This window comes from Zophobas morio, unplaced genomic scaffold, assembly GCF_036711695.1.
Source record: "Zophobas morio isolate AGI-343-1 ecotype UQ-CSIRO unplaced genomic scaffold, CSIRO_AGI_Zmor_V1 ptg000030l, whole genome shotgun sequence".
Taxonomy (NCBI): domain Eukaryota; kingdom Metazoa; phylum Arthropoda; class Insecta; order Coleoptera; family Tenebrionidae; genus Zophobas; species Zophobas morio.
Genome location: NW_026972135.1, coordinates 1,463,776 through 1,482,078, shown reverse-complemented (window position 1 = coordinate 1,482,078; position 18,303 = coordinate 1,463,776). Strand labels below are relative to the sequence as shown.

At 27.5% G+C, this 18,303-nt stretch overlaps 1 protein-coding gene across 1 annotated transcript in view; it reads right to left on the bottom strand.

The window, feature by feature from the left end:
* LOC135137860 (ras-like protein family member 10B) overlaps positions 1 to 18,303 on the bottom strand; it is a 292,378-nt gene that overhangs the window by 52,770 nt on the left and 221,305 nt on the right. Inside the window, exon 4 of the mRNA XM_064067615.1 lies at positions 4,334 to 4,491. Within this exon, the coding sequence (XP_063923685.1) occupies positions 4,334 to 4,491 (158 nt within the window). The remainder of the gene's footprint in view (positions 1 to 4,333; positions 4,492 to 18,303) is intronic.

Here is an 18,303-nt window from a genome sequence, read left to right as displayed (position 1 = left end):
TAAACTGCAAAAGCGAGCAATTGAAATTTGCGGTTTTTCAATTTCTAGACTTTTCAGTTTTTAACTTCTGCAGTTTTTCAACTTCAATTTTCAAATTATCGACTTTTAACTTTTTCGGTTGTTCAACTATTCGTTGCCTCGGTTTCTTACTTTTTCCATTTCTCAGCTTTTCGATTATATAAATTTTCAATTTTTCAATTTGCAAATCTTTCAGTTTCTCGAATTCTTCTCAATTCTTTGAGTGTTCAATTCGATTTCTCAAATTTTCCGTTTTTTGATTTTTCGGTTTTTAGTTTTTCCGGTATTTTATTTTTTTCAATTTATGCGACTTTCCGACTTCCGATTTTAAAATTTAAAAATTTTTCGATTTTTCGATTTTTCTACGTTTATATCTTTTAAAAAGTCGACAAAAGGAGACATCGAAAAATCCAAAAATGTTTAACTTTTGCGGTTTTTCAATTTCTAGGTTTTCCAATATTTCGACTTTTCGATTTTGTCATTTTCGACTATTCAATTTTTCGATTTTTCGATTTTTGAGTTTTTCCAATTTATTCCCGTTTTTTCAAATTTTCGATTTGCTAATTTACGATTTTTGAATTGAATTTATCGGTTTTTCGATTGTTTAATTTATCGATACTTCGATTTTCGATTTTCCAATTTTTATATTTTTCAATCTTTCGAAAAGTCGTAAAATGGAGGCATTGAAAAATCCAAAAATCTAAAAATTCAGAAACTGAAAAACTGAAAAACTAAAAAATTGAAAATTCAAGGAATTGAAATTCGCGATTTTTGAATTTCTGAATTTTTCAATTTTCAACGTTTGCGGTTTTTTAATTTTTTGATTTCTCGATTTCGGTTTTTCCATTTTTTCAATTTTTCGATTTTTCAAATATTACAATTTTTTATATTTAAAAAAAACCAAAAAATCAAGACAGTGAAAAATCGAAAGATCGAAAAATCCCAAAATCCAGAAATTGAAAAACCGCAAAACCTAAAAATCAAAAAATTTAAAGTTGTGATTATTCGATGTATAATTTTCTCGTTTCGCAACTATTCAATTCTACAAATTTTGAATTTTCGAATTTTTGGATGTTTTCGTTTCTCAAATTTTAGTTTTTCAATTTTTTAACATTTAAGTTATTCGATTTTTGGATTTAATTTCCCTCCTATTCGATCTATCAATTTTTGACTATATCGTTTTATCGATCCTTGGAAATTTTAGTTTTCCAATTTTTGGTTTTATCGGTTTTCCAAATTTTCGATTTTTCAATTTTTTCGAACTCTCGATTATTCGACTTTTCGATTTTATGATTTCTGAATTTTTCTATTTTTAAATTTATAGGTTTTTAGATTTTTCAATTTTTCAAAAAGTGACGAAAAATCGGGATATCGAAAACACCAAAAATTCAGATTTTTGAAAAATAGCAAAATCTAAAAATTGAAAAATCGAGAAACTGAAATTCGCCATTTTTTAATTTCTAAACTTTTCAATTTTTAAATTGCGGTTTTTAGATTTTCGACTTTTTAATTTTTGTTTTCCTCGTTCTCAATTTTTCCCAACTGTTCGATTATACATATTTTAGATTTTTCAATTTTAGGTGTTTTTGTTTCTCAAATTTTCAATTTTTCGATTTTTCAATTCCCCGATTTTTCAATTTTTAATTTTTTCGATTTCAGGATTTCTGATTTTTTTCTGATTTTTCAGTTCTTTTAAAATCGAAAAATCGAGTTTGAAAAACCGAAAAGTCGAAAAGCGATACATAAAAATTGCAAAATGGAGAAAATGTGGTTTTTCATTTTAAAGATTTTGCAATTTTCCGATTTCTGGATTTTCCGACTTCTCGATTTTTGTTTTTCTCGTCCTGGATTTTTTGATTACCCGTTTTTCGACGTTTATTTTTCAATTATGCAAATTTTCAATTCACCGGGTACTTACTTTTTTCATTTCTCATATTCGATTTTTCGAATTTTCGATTTTTCAAATTTTCTAGTTGCTGATCTACGATTTCTGAATTTTTCGATTTTAAAATTCATCGGTTTTTCGATATTTCAATTTTTATATTTTTCGATCTTCCAAAATGTCGACAAATGGAGACATCGAAAAATCCAAAAATTCAGATATTGAAAAATCTCAAAATGTAAATATTAAAAAAAGGACAAACTGAAATTCGCTATTTTTAAATTTTCGATTCCCGATTTTTCGACTTTTCGATTTTATATTTGTGGTTTTTCGATTTTTTCATTTTTATATTGTTCGGTTTTTCGATTTTTCAATTTTCTAGAATTTTTAATTAGGTATTCAAAAAGTCCAGAAATCAAGACATTGAAAAATCCAAAAAATTGAAAGCACTTTTTAGTCCACCTTATCATCCGTCATCCAGTGGCTTGGCAGAAAATAGACTTAAATAATTTAAAAATGGATTTAAAAAGTCTATGTGTGGTAGTAAAAATAGAAGCTGGACTACGATTTCTGAATTTTTCGATTTTAAAATTTATCGGTTTTTCGATTTTTCAATTTTTATATTTGTCAATCTTCCAAAAAGTTGACAAATGGAGACATCGAAAAATCCAAAAGTTCAGAAATTGAAAAATCTCAAAATCTAAAAATTAAGAAATCGACAAACTGAAATTCGCTATTTTTGAATTTCTAGATTATTCAATTTTTAACTTTTGCGGTTTTTCAATTTCTGGATTTTCCAATATTTCGACTTTTCGATTTTTGTCTTTTTCGTCCTCGAGTTGTCGATTTTTCGTTTTTCGACAATTCAAATTTTCAATTTATCGATTTTTAACTTATTCGTTGTCGTCTCGGCTTCCTAATTTTTCCATTTTCTAACTTTTTGATTATATAAATTTTCGATTTTTCAATTTTTAGATGACTCAGTTTATCGAATTTTCGATTTTTCGATTCATCCATTTTTTAATTTTTCGACAATTCTATCTCGCAACTTTTCAGTTTTTTGATTTTTCGATTCTTTAGTTTTCCAATTTATCCGACTTTTCGACTCCTCGGTTTTTGAAATTTTCGACTTGCTGATCTACGACTTCTGAATTTTTCGGTTTTTAAATTTATGGGTTTTTCGATTGTTTGACTTATCAATATTTTTATTTTTCTATCTTTCAATTTTTATATTTTACAATCTTTAAAAAGTCGAAAAATAGAGATATCGAAAAATCCAAAAATTCAAAAATTGAAAAACAGAAAAACCTAAAAATTGAAAAATAGACAAATTGAAATTCGCGATTTTTGAATTTCTGGTTTTTCGATTTTTTCATTTTTATATTGTTCGGTTTTTCGATTTTTCAATTTTTAGTTTTTTTAATTAGGTATTCAAAAAGTCCAGAAATCAAGACATTGAAAAATCCAAAAAATTGAAAGCACTTTTTAGTCCACCTTATCAACCGTCATCCAGTGGCTTGACAGAAAATAGGCTTAAATAATTTAAAAATGGATTTAAAAAGTCTATGTGTGGTAGTAAAAATAGAAATATTCCGTATTTATTTTAACAATCTCCCACTGATGTATATTAATTGTAATAAATGGCCCCTACGAGGTAGACAACCAACAATTCACATATTAATACTACATGGAAAATTTATGAACAATTCAAAGATGAGAATTAATTTTGACTACACGACGTAACATTCATAAAGTAGGATTAACAAGTGATGTTTTAGAAAGACAGCTTCGTGTGAAACACAATACGTCATATTACATACTTCCGTATTAATATATGTCTCTCCCAGAACACAACATGTGTTTGCACGTTTGAACCATAAAAATGCCAAGCACTCATAAAAAGTTATTAAGGTGTGTTTTGAGCTCTCTTTATGACATAATTAAAGCTGAGATGTCTTATTACGGTAGATTTTACTACTCTATTTTTTTATACTGGGAGATAAATATTTTTGACATTTATACCAAAATGCATTTTGTCATTTGCCCAAATATGTATGAAGAATGGGTAAAGAGTGCAATATGCGTCAGGTTTTTTCAAGTAATAACTTGAGTATTTCCACCCAGTTATTTTTGTTTTGTTATCGCTCCGGAAGCAAAAATCCATCCCGCTCCTGCAGCGAAACACCACAAAATGGAACGAAAACACATCCGTTCGAATAATCAGCACGCCATAGATAATTGAAACGAACAAAATAACGGAATCCCCGGAAAAAACTACTGTAACCTATCGTAAGCTATCCAGCAAAGCGCACGTTTAGCGGATAACTAGAATCCTCTTATCGAAAGCTGTTTGCTGTTCAAACACGGATTTGAATATAATCATGTAAAATCGATCCCGTCCTGTATAATGAAATTTCCTAGACGAATACGTACCTGGATTATACTGGTTTTGCCAACGGCCGGCGCCCCCAATAGTATAACTTTAACCCTGTCGACTGACTCTGGGCTGATTTCGATCGGGCTTCGGGGCGCCTCCTGGTTTTCATTGTTTGGCTCATTCTGGCGCCTTTCCAAAAAATCCAGGTCCAACTCTGCAACAACAAGGCCGTAAATCACATTTGCTTGTGTGGCGGTCGATCTGGAGTTATCTATTCAGCAACAAATCAAGGGAAAAGTTTGAGGAGGAGATAAGTGGAAAGTTCTTTCATAATGTGGGGGTTCGAGAGGCTCGGGTTGGAGTCGGGTTTTCAAATGTGCAATTGTGGCCACTCGTAAACTTGGTTCTAGTAGCGAGATTTTTATTTTTTCTACAATAAAAAAGTGTAAAAAAACTAAATAAAAATGCGTCGATTTATCTCGGGAAAGTTTATGAGGGGACATAAAACTTCTGGTTTTCACCTGCAGTTGTGTTTGTTCCTGGTTTGTGCTAAAATTTGATGAAATAACTTTAAAAGTACGAATTTTTACAAGTACAACTTGAAACGACATTTCCTATCTTGATTATTGCGGCAAAATATTGATCAATTTTGGAATTGCTCTCATTCGGTTGAAAATTTCATAGGTATTTTCATTAATTTTTTTTTTGAAATTTTAGGTTTCGATTTTTCGTTTCTTTTGGCTTTTTCAGTTTTTCGATTCTTTGATTTTATTGTGTTCAACTTTTCAATTTTTCAATTTCTTAATTCGCAATTTTTCGATTTTACAAGTAGTTCGATTTTCGATTTTCTAGGTGCTTTAATTTTTCGTTTATCCAATTTTTGGATTTTTCAGGTTCTTCTTCAAGTATTCTAGTTTTCAATTTTACGATTTGTTAAGATTTTAATTTTTCCTTATTTCAATTGACTGAGCATTTTTGAATTTTTAAAAATTATTTGGTTTTTCGGTTTTTGCAATTCCTTAATGCCCTCATTTTGCTAGATTTTATAAATTTTCAAATTTGTTTTCAGTTTTGTAAATTTTTCATATACAGTAGACGCCGCTTAATATGATCACGGTTAATGTTATCAACCGCTTAATGTGATCAAAATGGCTTGGAACGGGCCCACGCAATACCAATGCATTAAAATTTTTCCGTTTATTGTGATCAATATTTCGCTTATTGTGATCAATCTTGCAATTCTTATACAAGCGGGAATTGTTTTTTTGGAGAAGCGAGACGATTGAAACCACTATTGTTTTTTAATGAACATTCATTGCTCTCAAAAGATAAATTCGCTTATACTATTCACTTTATACTCCCATAGATCTTACCTTATCAGAGAAAAAAAAAATCTCAGCCCTTACTTAAGAAACTTCTAGAACCACCAAAGAAAATCGAGGGTTCCTTTCTCAGAATGGTAATCAAAATTTATTTTAAAAATTCTTCTGTTTATGTACCTTCATCTACCAGCACAATAAACACTATCTTGTTCATGATTTTGTATTATTTTGAATTTTACTGTCTCTGATGATGGTTTTCGCTTATTATTATCAGTCGGTTAGTGTGATCAATTTGTCTGAGTCCCAAAGTGATCACATTAAGCGGCGTCCACTGTATCAACTTTTGAATTTTTAAATTTTTCGATTATATGTAATTTACAATTTTTTAGTTTTATAGTCAGTTCACTATTTCGATTACACAGATTTCCGATTTCAATTTTCCGAATTTTCAGTTTGTAATTTTTGGATATTTTAATTTTTTATTTTTTCAGTTTTTCGATTTGCAGCTTTTCTAGTTTTCAGTTTATAGCTTTTCAATATTTGGAGTTTCGAATTTTTTTAATTTTGGTCAAAAGGAACAAATTTACCCAAACTGAAACTTTGAAAATTGTAAAGTAGATATTTTTTTCATATTACGCTCGTGTTTTCGATGTGCTCCTTAGAAAAACTGGAAAAAGCCGAAAAATTGGAAGTCAAACGAATGAAAAACTAAAATATAGAAGAATTTAAAAAATTTTAAATTATAAAATCTAGACTGAGCTGTGCTAAAATGTGAAAACACAAAACATTGAAAAATTGAAAAATCAAAAGTTGAGAAACCCAAAAATTCAAAAATATGCAACCTAGAAAATGGAGACATATGTAGAAAAATTCAAAAATTTTAAACTGAAAAATAAAAAAATTGTAAACCGAGAAACTGATGGACAATTGAAAAATTGAAAAATAAAAAAAAATCGGAAAATTAAAAAATCCGGAATTTGCAATTTGAAAAGATCGAAAAAAAAACGAAAAATTTATTTATTAAATGACTATAAAACCTAGAAATTGCAAAGCGAAAAGATGAAGAAAATCGAAATTCCAAAGTTGAAAATACAAAAAATTCAAAAAATTAAAATTGAAAACTGAAAAAATGGCAAATCGAGAACATGGAAAAAAGAATTGGAAAGTTGAAAATCGAATAATTCAAAACCTCAAAAATCTGCAAAACGAAAAATTGACAAAAAAAATTTAGGAAATTGCAGATCGGAAAATTGAAAACACATGAATTCAAAAATAGAAAAAATATGGATAGAATGCAACGAAAAATAAAAAATTGGAAATTTGAAAACTGGAAACTAAAAAAATTGCAAATCTAAATGATGCAGAAAGGAAAAATCAAACATCGAGAAACGGAAAATTCGAAAAATTAAAAAAGGAATAACTGTAAAATCGAAAAACTGTAAAATTGTTAAATTAGAGACTGCAACATTGTAAACTCAAAAAAATGCAACTCCAAAAATTGTAGAAATGGAAAATTGAAAAGTCAAAAGATGAGAAATCGAAAAATTTAAAATTTATAGCAGAAATTTTAGAATAGAAAAGCCGAAAAATTCAAAAATAGAAAAATTACGGAATCTAGAAACTGCAAATATAAAAGTTGAAGTAACGGAAAATTGAAACATTTAAACTTTTAAAACTGGAAACTAAAAAACTGCAAACAGAAATATTGTAGAAAGGAAAAATTAAAAATCGAGAAACGGAAAATTCGGAAAATTAAAAACAAACGAATAAACTAGAAATTTGAAAAAAAAAATGCAAATCGAATAATTAAAAACCGAAAAATTTAAAAATAGAAAAAATTTAGAATCTAGAAATTTCAAACCTAGTAGGTGGATCGAGAAGTCGAAAAATCCAATGCTTGAAAAATTAAAAAATTCGAAAGTTAAAAATACTGAAAAAGTTTCCAATCGAAAAATTTTAGAAATGGAAAATTGAAAAACTATGGCAGGAAATTACAAATCTAGAAGGTAAAATAACGGAGAATTATAAAAATTAAAATTTTTAGGCAAAAATTGTACAATAGAAAAATCGGAAAATTCAAAAACCGAAAAACTATAAAATCTAAAAATTGCAAATCTAGGAGTTGGAAGTAACAAAAAATTAAAAAACCTAAAAAATCAAACATTTAGAACTGGAGACTATAAAACTGCAAATAGAAATATTGTAGACAGGAAACATTTAAAATAGAGAAACGGAAAATTCTAAAAATTGTAAAGTTGAAAATTCGAAAAGTAGAACATTTAAAATTGAGAACTCAAAAAATTTCTTATTGAAAAATTCTAGACACAGAAAACTGAAAAATCGAAAAAGCCATGAAAGGATGAAAAATCGAAAAATTCTAAATTTTAAAGTAGAAATTTGGGAAAAAATATGCAAATCGAATTCATGAAAACTGAAAAAATCAAAAGCAGGAAGAATTTGGAATTTAGAAATTGTAAACCAAGGAGGTAAATTGAAAAATCTAAAAATTCAAAACTTGAAAATCAAAAAATTCGAAGACTTCAAATTGAAAACTGAAAAGCTTCCCTTCGAAAAATTTTAGAAATGGAAAATTGAAAAACTATAACTAGAAATTACAAATCTAGAAGGTGAAATATAACGAAAAATCCAAAAATTAGAAAATTTAAAATTGGAAACTCAAAAAAAATGAAAATCGAAATATTGTAGAAAGAAAAAATTAAAAATCGAGAAACGAAAAATCGAAAAATTGATAAACTTAAAACTGTAAAATCGAAAAATAACAGATCGAAACATTGAAAAATCAGAAAATTGGAAAGTTGAAAAATTGCAAAATTCAAAAATTTAAAATTAAAAGCTCAAAAAATTGCTAATGGAAAAACTGTTGTAACCGGAAAATGAATAATCGGAAAATTAAAAAATTAAAAATCGAAAATCTCAAAATTTTAAAATTGAAAATTGAAAAAAATGGAAATCGATTATTTGAAAATCGAAAAATTCACAAATAGAAAAATTATGAAATGAATACAAATCGAAATATTGTAAAAGGGAAAAATTAAAAATGGAGAAACGAAAAATTCCGAAGATGGTAAAACCGAAAAATTCATAATTTTAAAGCAGAAATTTGAAAAAAAAAAATTCAAATCGAATAATTGAAAAATTGAAAAACTTCAATTCGAAAATTTAAAATCGAAAACTGAAAAAGTTTCTAATCGAAAAATTTTAGACATGGAAAATTGAAAATCTATGACAAAAAATTACAAATTTAGAAGGTGAAATAACGAAAAATCATTGAAAAATGCGAAATCTAAAACTGGAAACTCAAAAAACTTGGAAATCGAAACATTGTACAAAGGAAAAATTAAAAATCGAGGAAGGGAAAAATCGAAAAATAGATAAATTAAAAACCGTAAAATCGAAAAATTACAGGTCCGAAAATTGGAAAATCCGAAAATTGGTGGAAAGTTGAAAAGCCCAAAAATTAAAAAATTTTAAATTCAAAACTCAAAAAACTGCCAAGGGAAAAATTGTTGAAACGGGAAAATGAATAATCGGAAAATTAAAAAAAATGCAAACAGAATATTTTAAAAATCAGGAAATTCAAAAACAGAAGAATTATCTAGAAATTGCAAAGCTAGGAGTTGGAAGTAACAAAAAATGAAAAATCGAAAATTTCAAAAATTTACTACCGGAAAGTAAGTGTATGGGAAAACGGAAAATTCGTAAATTCTGAAAATCTAAAAATTACAGATGAAAACATTGAAAAGTCGGAAAATTACAAAGTTAAAAAATTGAAAACGAAAAATACCAAATTGGAAAACCGAAACATACAAAAATAGAAAAATTATGGAATCTAAAAATTGCAAATCTACAGTCAAACATTAAACTAAAAACTGGAGAAATTTCTGATCGAAATACTTTAGAAAGAAGAAAAAATTAAAAATTAGGAAACGGAAAATTCAAAAAATGGAAGAAACGAAACATCGCAGAATCGAAAAATTGAAGAATCCAAAGGTTGCAAATCGAAAAATGGAGTTAAGAGAAATGTGCATCATCACTACTAAGCGGCAAATCGGCACCATTTCTCATTTCACAGGTCACTGGATGCATTCATCATTTATATAAGTCCGGTTTGAAAATTTCACGCCATTCTATAATAACATAAGTTCCTCCAATTTCCATACCGGTATTGTGCTGTCACTCATCCCGTGCCTATTTTCCCCGAAAACAACAAACCGATCCTTCAGCACCAATTTTTCCCCTAACTTTCCCCAGCTCGTTTCTTTTTATTCCAACTTTCCCAAATAATCTGAAAAATAAATCACATCAGAACTCCTCGAAACCCCAAGAGAGGCAACAAAGCGAACTATGAGCCTCCCGAGATTCCTCTGTTTAATTTTAAACATCTCCTCTTCGAAACTCTGCATATTTACCCAAAGTATACAATCCCTCTCTGATATGAACATCCCACAACCCGTCGGCGTCGTCTAGCAACGCTGCATCCGCTAATTGCATCCACATCGATAAAAGTCTCCATTAAAACATGAAGAGCGTCTCCGGCAAATATGAGATACACAAACCGAGCACCGCTAATAACAGCCCGTTTCGAACCTCCTCCAACTTAAGACCTTAAGTACCTTAACGAATATCAAAGGGAGAATTATTGGAATAATTAAGGCCCGAATGAAACATCTTGTCATATCATCGTCCTCTTTGCGTCCCACACACCCTCTAACAACTTAATTTCCATCAATAGCCGGGTTCCGGGATCCTCTCTCGCTGAATCAAATTTTAATTACGTCACTTTAATAAAGTCGACTTTCCCCCCGCTCCTCTACATTGTTGATGACTCTCCAATTCCGGCTAAATGAACGAACGATCGATGGAGCCTGAAAGGACAAACTTATAACCGAATTATGTCGAAATGTAATTTCGAAACGTAAAAAGTGAACAAACGAGTTTTCGACAGCTTTTTATCAAAAAAACGAAATAGCTTAATAAAGTGTCACGAAGCTCGGGGAGTTCGCAAAAAATGGCGACTGCTTTAATCGTTTCTTTAATGTCTTTCGCGATTAGTTACCATAGGAAATGTTTGCGTCGTAACTGCAATTTCTGTCTCGTCAGCTGAATAATTAAAGTTAACTGAATGGATTTGACGGGATAAAACTCCTTTGTGGCGAAATTCGTTTCTGGTTTATATTAAGGTAGTATCAAAAAAAAGTTTCGACTGGAGTGAAACGAAGATTAAAAAGTTGTGCTCAAGGTTTCTGAATACATGAATATGCAACTTTTCAGTCCGGGGTTTTCGAGCAACTGGTAAACTTTCAAAGACTCCAGGGAACGTGATATTTAAAGTTACAGTGCTACGGAAGTCGGGTTTAGTGTGCCTTTTGAAAAGCAATGAAGCTAGAAGTGCACTAGTTTGGTATTATTGTAAACGATTGCACCCTAAATCAAGTGAATTCGATTAGGAAACCACCAAACAGCGAAATTATTTGACATTTTTGTTTTTTGTTTGAATATTTAACGCAAACATTAGTTTATTCATAATAATTTAATGTACGGATTTTACAGTAATATATTCCTACACTTGTGGTGCATGAATCTGCCTTGAGTTTTTCCACTTGACATCCACGTGTCGGAATTGACATACATGTCCGTGTTGAACTAATGTTGATTGTGTTAAATAATTCAATTTCTCGATTTTACAGCTTTTAGCTTTTCCAATTTTCAGAAATTTTTGTTTCTCGAATTTCTCCTTTCTACAAAATATCGATTTGCAACTTTTTGAATTTTCAGATAAATTTTCAATTTTTTTTGATTTTTTAACTATTGAATTTTTCGACTTTGCAAGTTTTCGTTATTGCGCTTTCTAGATTTGCAATTTCTGGATTTCAAAACATTAATTTTTCTGAATTTTTAGATTTTTCAGTTTTTCGTTCCTAAAATTTTTCGATTTGCAATTTTTAATTTTTAATTTTTCAATGTTTCAGCTTTTCAATTTTTCAAATTTTCGTTTCTTCGCCAGTCCGATTGCAATTTTTAGATTTTATAATGTTTTAATTTTTCGATTTGCAATTTTTTCTGTTTTCAATTATAAATTTTTGATTTTTTTGCCTTTTCATCTTCCGAAGCTTTTGTCTTGTTTTTGAATTTTTTATTTTTCAATTTTCCGTCTTTTCAATTTCACCAGTTGCGATTTATCGACATTTCGTTTTTCGTTTCTTCAATTTCCGGATTTAAATTTTTGAATTTATCATTTTGATATTTCAGTTTTTGGTTTCTTCGCCTTTTCGATTTGAAAGCTTAGATTCTTTCAAATTTTCGATCTTCAAATTTTTTATATTAGAATTTTCCGTTTTGTCAATTTCTTAAATTTTTCATTCACGATTTTTAAGTTTTTTGAGTTTCCGGTTTGAACTTTTCAATTTTTTCGATGTTTGAAATTTTGACTCTTCGATTTTTTAAAAAAATTCGAAAAATTGTAAAGTCGTAAATTCGAAAAATCAAAAAATCATAAAATTGAGAACTCAAAAAATTTCATATTAAAAAATTCTAGAAACAGAAAACAGAAAAATCGAAAAACCCATCAAAGGATGAAAAATCGAAAAATTTTAAATTTTAAAGTAGACATTTGGGCAAAAATATGCCATCGAGTTATTAAAAACTGAAAAATTCAAAAGTAGAAAGAATTTGGAATTTAGAAATTGTAAACCAAGGAGGTAAATTGAAAAATCTAAAAATTCTAAATTTTAAACTAGAAATTTGGGAAAAAATATGCAAATCGAATTATTGAAAACTGAAAAATTCAAAAGCAGAAAGAATTTGGAATTTAGAAATTGTAAACGAAGGAGGTAAATTGAAAAATCTAAAAATTCAAAACTTCAAAAATCAAAAAATTCGAAAACTTAAAATTGAAAAGTGAAAAACTTCCCTTTGAAAAATTTTATAAATGGAAAATCGAAAAGTGGAAAAACCCAAACGATGAAAAATCGAAAAACTCAAAACTTGAAAAATCAAAAAATTCGAAAATTTAAAATGGAAAGCGGAAAAAGTTTCCGATCGAAAAATTTTAGAAATGGAAAATTGAAAAGCTATGACTAGAAATTACAAATCTAGAATCTGAAATAACGGAAAATCGAAAAACCAGAAAATTTAAAATTGGAAACTCAAAAAAGTTGAAAATCGAAATATTGTAGAAAGGAAAAATTAAAAATCGAGAAACAGAAAATCGAAAAATTGATAAACTTGAAACTGTAAAATCGAAAAATAACAGATCGAAACATTGAAAAATCAGAAAATTGGAAAGCTGAAAAATTGCATAATTCAAAAATTTAAAATTAAAAACTCAAAAAACTGCTAATCGAAAAATTGTAGAAAGGGCAAAATGAATAATCGGAAAATTAAAAAATGAAAAATCGAAAAACTCAAAATTTTAAAATCGAAAATTGAAAACTATGCAATCTATGACAAAAAATTACAAAAAAATTGGAAAATCCGAAAATTGGTGGAAAGTTGAAAAGTCCAAAAATGCAAAAATTTTAAATTGAAAACTCAAAAAACTTTTGAATTTCTCGACTTTGCAAGTTTTCGTTATTGCGCTTTCTAGATTTGCAATTTCTGGATTTCAAAACATTAATTTTTCGTTTTTTCAGTTTTTCGTTCCTACAATTTTTCGATTTGCAATTTTTAATTTTTAATTTCTGAATGTTTCAGCTTTTCGATTTTTCAAATTTTCGTTTCTTCGCCTGTCCGATTTGCAATTTTTAGATTTTATAATGTTTCAACTTTTCGATCTGCATTTTTTTCAGTTTTCAATTATAAATTTTTGAATTTTTGACTTTTCATCTTCTGAATTCTAGCTTTATTCTAGTTTTTGAATTTTTTATTTTTCAGTTTTTCGTTTTTTCAATTTCACCAGTTGCAATTTATCGACATTTCGTTTTTCGTTTCTTCAATTTCCTGATTTAAATTTTTGAATTTATCATTTTAATTTTTCAATTCTTGGTTTCTTCGCCTTTTCGATTTGAAAGCTTAGATTCTTTCAAATTTTCGATCTTCAAATTTTTTATATTAGAATTTTCCGTTTTGTCAATTTCTTAAATTTTTCATTCACGATTTTAAAGTTTTTTGAGTTTCCAGTTTGAAATTTTCAATTTGTTCGATTTGTGAAATTTTGACTTTTCGATTTTTTAAGCTTTTGTTACTGCACCTTCTAGATTTACAATTTCTGGCTTCCAAAATGTTTCTATTTTTTAAGTTTTCCATTTTTCAATTTTTCGTGTTTTCAATTTCACCAATTGCAATTTTTCGAAATTTCGTTTTTCGTTTCTTCAATTTCCACTTTTAAATTTTTTAATTTATCAGTTTTTCATTTCTTCGGCTTTTCGATTTGAAATTTTTGGACTTTTTAATTTTTACATTAATATTTTGGTTTTTGATTTTTGAATCGCTCGTTTCTTCAATTTCTCGGTGGGCAGGTTATTTATTATTGTTGTTTTAAAGTTTTGAATTTTTCAATTTTTCAACTTTTAATTTATCGTTTCTTTGTCCTTTCGATTAGCAAATCTTAGATTTTATAATGTTTTAATACTTTAATTATTCATTTTTCCACTTTATCGATTTGTCACTTTTTCAGTTTTCAGTTTTACCTTTTGAATTTTTTCTCTTTTGAGCTGAATTTCCGTTTTTCTATAAATTCGTTTTTCGTTTGAGTTGAGATTTTCCATTTTCAAATTTTTGTGTTTTCAGTTTCAAATTTTTTAATTTTGTAGTTTTTGCCCCTTTGAATCCTTGGATTTTTAGATTTTTTAATTTTTGATTTTTCAATTTTTCGTTGTTTCAATTTCACGAGTTGCAATTTTTCATTTCGACTTTTCGTTTGTTCAAATTTTTGAATTTTTCGCCTTAATTTTTCAATTTTTCGTTTCTGCACTTTTTCGATTTGCAATTTCCACACTGTATAATTCTTCGACTTTATAATTTTTTGATTTCCAATTTTTTGAGGTTACATTTTCAAATTTTGAAATAATTTTGTTTCTTCACCCTTTCTGTTTGCAATTCTTAGATTTTATGTTTCCATTTTTCGATTTGCAGTTTTTTCAGTTTTCAATTATAAATTTTTTAATTTATCCTATGAATTTCGGTTTTTAAATTTTTCATTTCTTGATCTTTTCGACTTGCAATTTTTACATTTTATAGTTTTTGAATTTTTTCATTTCTTCATGTTTTTGAGTTTTCAATTTTAAATTTTTGAATTTTTCGATTCTTCACCTCTTCGATTTGCAGTTTTTAGATTTTGATTGTTTAATTTATAGTTTTTGAGTTTTTTATTTTTCAAATTTTTAATTTATCGATTTTTCAATTATTGGACTTTTTTATTTTGTTTTATTGTTCATCTTTTTTATTTTTTTCAATTCCACCAGTTGCAATTTTTCGACATTTAAATTTTTCGTTGGTTCAATTTTTTTAAATTTTTGAAATTATCACTTTATTTTTTAATTTTTTGTTTCTTTATCTTTTCAATTTGCAATATCTGGATCTTTTATTTTTTGTTTTTTTTTATATTGTTTGGTTTTTCAATTTTGCGTTTCTTCATTCCTTCGATTTGCAATACTGTTTTGCATTATTTTTATTTTTCTCTTTTAAATTTTTAGATTTTTTAAATTTTCCGTTTCATCAATTTTTCGATTTGCAACTTTTATATTTTTCAATTTTTTTAATTTTCTATTTCTCGATTTTTAATTTTTCCTTTTTACAGAAATTCGATTTGCAATTTTTTGAGACTCCAATTTTAATTTACAAAATTTTCGATTTTGTAGCTTCGGAAGTTTTCTTGTTTTGGAATTTTTCTATATGCAAACTGTTTTATATTTTAAAATTTCAATTTTTTAAATTTTCAGCTTTTGCCTTTTCCGTTTCTACAATTTTTTGAATTTTCAATTTAAATTTTTTCGTTTTTGGATGTTTAAACTTTCCGATTATTCAAATTTTCGTTTCCTCTCCCTTTCAATTAGGAATTTTTAGATTTTATGCTTTAATTTTTCGAATTGCAGTTTTTTCAGTTTTTAGTTATAAATTTTTGAATTTTTGACTTTCTATCTCCTGATTCTCAATTTTTCAATTTTTAATTTCTTGATCTTTTCGATATGCGATTCCTAGATTTTATAGTTTTGCTAATTTTTTTCATTTCTTCAATTTTTTAGATTTTTCAATTTAAAATTTTTAATTTTTCGTTTCTTCAATTTCTTAAACATCCAGTTTTAATTTTTTGAATTTATCACTTTAATTTTTCAATTTTCCATTTCTTTATCTTTTCAATTTGCAATTTCTGGATTTTAGAACTATTCGGTTTTTCAGATTTGATTTCTTAATTTTTCTTTTCTTCGTCTTTTCGGTTTGAAATTTCTGTACCTTTCGATTAATTTTTTAGTTTTTGATTTTTGAATCGCTTGTTTCAATTTTTCAATTTAAAAGTTTTTTATTTTTTATGTTTTAAATTTTAGAATTATTCGATTTTTCCGTTTCTACAATTTTTTGATTTGCAATTCATTGAGTTTTCAATTTTATAATTTTGAACTTAGCATTTTTATGTTTCTCCTCATTTTCGATTAGCAATTTTCAAATTTAAATTTTTTTAATACTTTAATTGCTGATTTTTGCAATTTCTCAATTCCCAGCTTTTCCGTTTCCAATTTTTAATTTTTTAATTTTTTGACTTTCGAAATTTTGGATTTCAGTTTTTCAGTTTTTCGTTACTGCACCTTATCATTGTGCAAATTCTAGATGTTATAGTTTATTTTCAACTTTTCGATTTTTTTTTTCATCTTTCAAGTTTTATTTTCTTCAATTGCACGAGATTTTTCGTTTTTCGATCTTTCCGCTTTTGAGTTCTTGGACTTTTAATTTTTTTGTTTAATCACCTTCTTAATTTACAATTCTTCGGTATTTTATTTTGAATTTTCATGCGTTTTGATTTTTCATTTGTTCGTTTTCTCAGTTTTTCGATTTTTTTATTCGTTTATTCACCCTTTCGATTTTCAATTTCAACTTTTCAGTTTTTCGTTTCTTTATTTTTTCGATTTGAAATTTTTAGTTTGTATAATTCTTGAACTTTTTAATTTATTGATTTGCAGTTGTTTGAGTTTCCAGATTTAAATTTTGAAATTTTTTTGGGTTTGCAATTTTTGATTTTTCCGAATTTTCAGTATCCATTTCTACACTTTTTAGAATGATTCAATTTTATTTAATAATTTTTAAATTTTTCAATTTTTCTATATTTTAGTTTTTCACTTGTTCGATTTTAATTTTTTTTATTTTTCAATTGTTACGAAAAACATTCAAAACACGAGAGCAACATGAAAAAAAATACTATTTTACAATTTTTCGAAATTTCAATTTGAATAATTTTTTTTTGGTACAAAATTTCAAAATTAAAATATTTAAACTTAATTACCGAAAAATCAAAATACAAATCACAAATTAAAAATCGAAAAATTGTAGCAGGGAATAAGTGCAAAATTAAAAAATCCAAAAAGCCAAAAATTGTAAAACCGAAATGTGCAAAGCTGAAAAATCAAAAAGTTGAAAAATTGTAACATTAAAAAATGCAAAAAACGAAGGAATTAAAAATTGAAAAATTGTAAATTGAAAGGATCCAAATTTCCAACCAACTGTCAAATTGAAAAATTGTAAAAAGTAAAAATTACAAAACAAAAATCGGGAAATTGAGGATTAGTAAAATCAGCGCACTAAAGATTTTTTAAAAATTCAAAAATATAAGCAATAATATTTGAATAACACTCACGTACTTAGTTCTCATTAGTCGAAAATTAATTGCTGCCCTATATTAAAAATTAAATGCTTTGAACTTTGGAAACTGCAAAATCGTGAATCTGAAAAATAAAAAAATAGGCCGAAAAAGCGCAAAAATTGAAAAATCGATTAATTGAAGATTTTAAAACCTCATTTGTATACTATGTCTCGAAATTTCATTTCCCATAAGAAATTTTTAACGTTTTTCACGTTAAAAATTCGGAAGTTTCTTCACGGATTTAATTTTTCGAAGATTCCTATAATTTTTCCACAATCGCTAAAAAGAAATGCAACAAATTTTGAGATTTTTAAAAAATTCGAAGTTGAACACAAGTATTCTGAAAACCAGGTGTCACATTCAACCTGAATTATTTTCTCTGATAAATATATCATTGTTGCTTAAAGCATGAATAACAATTACCATGGAAAATTTTGGGGTGACATTATCAGATAAATTTTGGTTGTTGCATGATCTGTGTAATGAATATCAACACTCTTTCTTCATACTCTAGGAGGTGTCATGAGACGTCTAGGAAAATTTAAACGAACCAAGCCCCATATTTTCTCTTGTAGAGAATTAATTAATGAAGCTGGCAAAAACCTCATCACATTGAAAATTGATGGTCTTCGAAACAATGTTCATCGACCCCCTTCCCTTCCCACAGTTGTTAATTTGTCAACTCCACAACTCCGCTCGTGTTCCGCCTCGAGTATGTGGCACCATTTTAAAATCCCCCTTCCCCCCACTCGACGACTGTAGCAACTTTCGCTCGAATAATTAAATCAATCAAGCCTCTAATTTGCTATTTAAATAGGGAAATAACTCATCGAGCCCCCACCCACCAGCCATAACTATAAAGGTCTACGAAGGTATCACCCTTGGAGTAATCAAG